Source organism: Triticum dicoccoides, chromosome 3B (genome assembly GCF_002162155.2).
Source record: "Triticum dicoccoides isolate Atlit2015 ecotype Zavitan chromosome 3B, WEW_v2.0, whole genome shotgun sequence".
Lineage (NCBI taxonomy): Eukaryota > Viridiplantae > Streptophyta > Magnoliopsida > Poales > Poaceae > Triticum > Triticum dicoccoides.
In genome coordinates, this window is record NC_041385.1 from 181,915,816 (window position 1) to 181,919,021 (window position 3,206).

General features: G+C 45.9%; 1 protein-coding gene and 1 pseudogene across 1 annotated transcript; both read right to left on the bottom strand.

Moving 5' to 3' along the window:
• Window positions 1-1,024: 1,024 nt before the first annotated feature.
• LOC119275445 (histone H4) lies at window positions 1,025-1,614 on the bottom strand. Its single transcript, XM_037556293.1, has one exon. The coding sequence runs from the start codon at window positions 1,570-1,572 to the stop codon at window positions 1,261-1,263; it is 312 nt and encodes a 103-aa protein (XP_037412190.1). The 5' UTR covers window positions 1,573-1,614; the 3' UTR covers window positions 1,025-1,260.
• Window positions 1,615-2,403: 789 nt separating this feature from the next.
• The window catches only part of LOC119279447, a 2,323-nt pseudogene continuing 1,520 nt past the window's right edge, over window positions 2,404-3,206 (bottom strand).

A 3,206-nucleotide genomic window follows, 5' to 3' on the forward strand; every position in this document is an offset into this window, starting at 1 on the left:
AGAGTTGGTTTACTCCCGATTACATGCACGATCAACCCACGATCTAGTGGCAAGCCATGCGGCACCTCTATATGTACCCCCTCCTGTATTCTGTACCAAACGGAAAAAGCAATACTATCAGTTTTACAAAAGTTGTTGGCATCAAATAGTGAAGACTGTAATCTGCCTATTGAGCATAATCTATTAAAATACTGGTTTATTTTCTAATGAGCAGACTTCTTTTATAAGTATAGTTCAAAGCCAAACGATAAGAATGATGGCTAATTTGCTGTGAATACCAGTATCAATCTAACCTGGCATGCTTGTTCCATTGCCGTTCTGGTGGAATGGTGGTTGAATTCTGATCACGTCTTCTCAGGACAGACTAGATTCATTTATCGGAGCTGCTTTGGATATCTGAATATAATTCAAAACAGATCAAATACATCATTGCACCTCAACTGAAGGATGAAGGTGTTCACTGCCAAGAGGGTATCGTGTATATGTATTCGCAAATCATGGATTCAAGCAATTAAAAGGTTAATGTAGTACTCCCTCCGTTCCTAAATATTTGTCTTTCTAGAGATTTTAACAAGTGACTACATACAGAGCAAAATGAGTGAATCTACACTCTAAAATATGTCTATATACATCCGTATGTAGTAGTTCATTTGCAATGTCTAGAAAGACAAATATTTAGGAACAGAGGGAGTACAAATCAACAGAAATAAAGCACAAATTATGATCCTGCATAACTTATACTAGCAGTTAGCACAAACCACATCATGAATTGGTCACTGTGAGATAGTTTCACATTACAAGAGAGCAAATTCGTACGCCCAGAACTCTCGCCAAGGACAGCAACTCAATCCAGAACTCAATGTATGAAATGCAGACTAACCCCAATCTCAATTACCACAGAAGTAACATCAATGGTGAGCAAATGATGTTGCTGAATCGGGACACACAATTGTTCAGTCACTATGGCATTACAAAATAGACTGCAAACAAGTAGTACTACGACTCATCCGGGGCTCCTGGTAAATTATGGCAAATCAACTCGTTGCCGCTTCAATAACAGAGACCGACCAGCGAGACAAAATCAGAAACACGGTATCACAACAGAGACAGGTTTCATTTCCAACAACACATGCGAATAACTTTGGTCCACGATTCAGTTCGAGCTACAGAGGAAATAGCGAACTAAACAAGTCAGGGTCTCATCAGGCTTTTGGAATCTGCAGGCGGCGACAAAGAGCGACGACCGTCGGCCGGACGGCCCTAGCCGCCGAAGCCGTAGAGGGTGCGGCCCTGGCGCTTGAGCGCGTAGACGACGTCCATGGCGGTGACGGTCTTGCGGCGGGCGTGCTCGGTGTAGGTGACGGCGTCGCGGATGACGTTCTCGAGGAAGATCTTGAGCACGCCGCGGGTCTCCTCGTAGATGAGGCCGGAGATGCGCTTCACGCCGCCCCTCCGCGCCAGGCGCCGGATCGCCGGCTTGGTGATGCCCTGGATGTTGTCGCGCAGAACCTTCCTGTGGCGCTTGGCGCCGCCCTTGCCGAGACCCTTGCCTCCCTTGCCGCGCCCGGACATGGCTGTGGAATGGGACTGGGAGGAAGGGTGGTGGCTGGCTGGTGCTGTGATTTGCGGGGCGGGGCGAAGGGCGTCTTAAAGGGGACGAGAGGTTGGAGGAGGCATGTGCCTGCCGTTGGATGCAGATGGCGTGGACGGTCGAGATGGTGATCCGGGGGAGAAATGCCGCGGATCGGTGACATGGCAGAAAGCGTGGACCTGTGGATTGGCGGGCTGGGTCAGAGCTGTGGCGGCAGCTCGACATTTTTGGGCTGTGGGCGGGGGCCCGGTGTCGTCTTCTTGAGATTCTTCCTTCATGTGGGAGAATAAAAAAAATCAATTCAACTTGGTATACTTGCTCCATTGCTGTAGCATGTCCTGCAATGACAGATTATTAGTCCTTCATCCGAACTGTTTTGGAGATCTGAAGATAATCTACAGGAAACTTGCTCGAATGCAGTGACTGGTATACTCATTTTTCAGAGATTACTGGAGTTCACTTTTTTAGGATTCAAGAATTCAGATAACACGTTACAATACTTAAATATAATAGCTTAGCGGTCAGGTAATTGGTGCTAGAAGCTTAACTGAAGGAGCACTTCCAGCACTGATGTACTGTTTGTGTAACTGGTAGTGGTAGATACACAAAGCTGAACTGAACGAGCTTATTAACATGAGATCCCCGAGTCCATCTCGTGCTTATCAGAGGCAACCAACCAGAATACTGATTTCATACTTGGACACGGTAGTCATTTAAGCTACAAGATCGAAGCTGGCTACAACTGGCAGGTCATTTCACATGTTTGAGAATGCACACATCTTCTCTTTACACTCCTGATTGCGTCCAATGTTTCAGGATACTCTACCCAAGCAATGGCCGATCCACTCTGCAGTTTCAACAGTGGCAGAACCAGGAACAGCATGAGATACAAAATGTTCTGGTGCGTTGTTTAGGAATTGTGGGTGATGCAAGCAATAATGTTCCAGGCACGATCTGGAAGCCTGCAGCCGTTTGTGAACCTGTAAAATCTGAAGACAAGACACCAAGCCTTTTCTGAACCTGTAAAATCTGAAGACGAGGCACCAAGTAACTTGTACTATCAGTAGTAGTATGTTTGCAGTTCAGAACATGGCTCATAGACTTGCGGGATTGCAGTATATATAATTGGGCAAAGTAGGGATGGTTTCAACAGAACACGTATGCGCACTGAAGACTGAACATCAAACATATACCGCTACTGTTATGCAACTGGTCAGTAGAGGGAACTGAAGACGAGCATATCAGCGGCTCGTTCGTTCGGGTTCAGATGCAGCAAGCCAGATTGCTTATTGCAAAAATTGACAGTTGAATGATACTTTAAGCTCAAAATCAGAGCGGCTTAAATAGGCAAGAAATTTGATGATCTAATCCAGCGTTTGGTGCAACCACATTCAAGAGGAAAGGCTCACATACATACAGGGAGAATCAGGCATTCAAACGCACATGTATGAGAACAGGGACAAACATTTTCATTTCCATTGCTGATGGCAACAAGAAGGTACCACCAGATTAGGCATAACACATCCACCCACCACGAGAGGAACAGGGTTCTAACATGGATCTTTTTTTTTTTTGAATTTTCACCGGGGGGGAGTTCTCCCCACCTGAATCTTTA

What these genes read in the sequence shown, in the direction of transcription:
- LOC119275445 (XM_037556293.1), bottom strand. Translation starts at nt 1,572, where the DNA reads ATGTCCGGGCGCGGCAAGGGAGGCAAGGGTCTCGGCAAGGGCGGCGCC.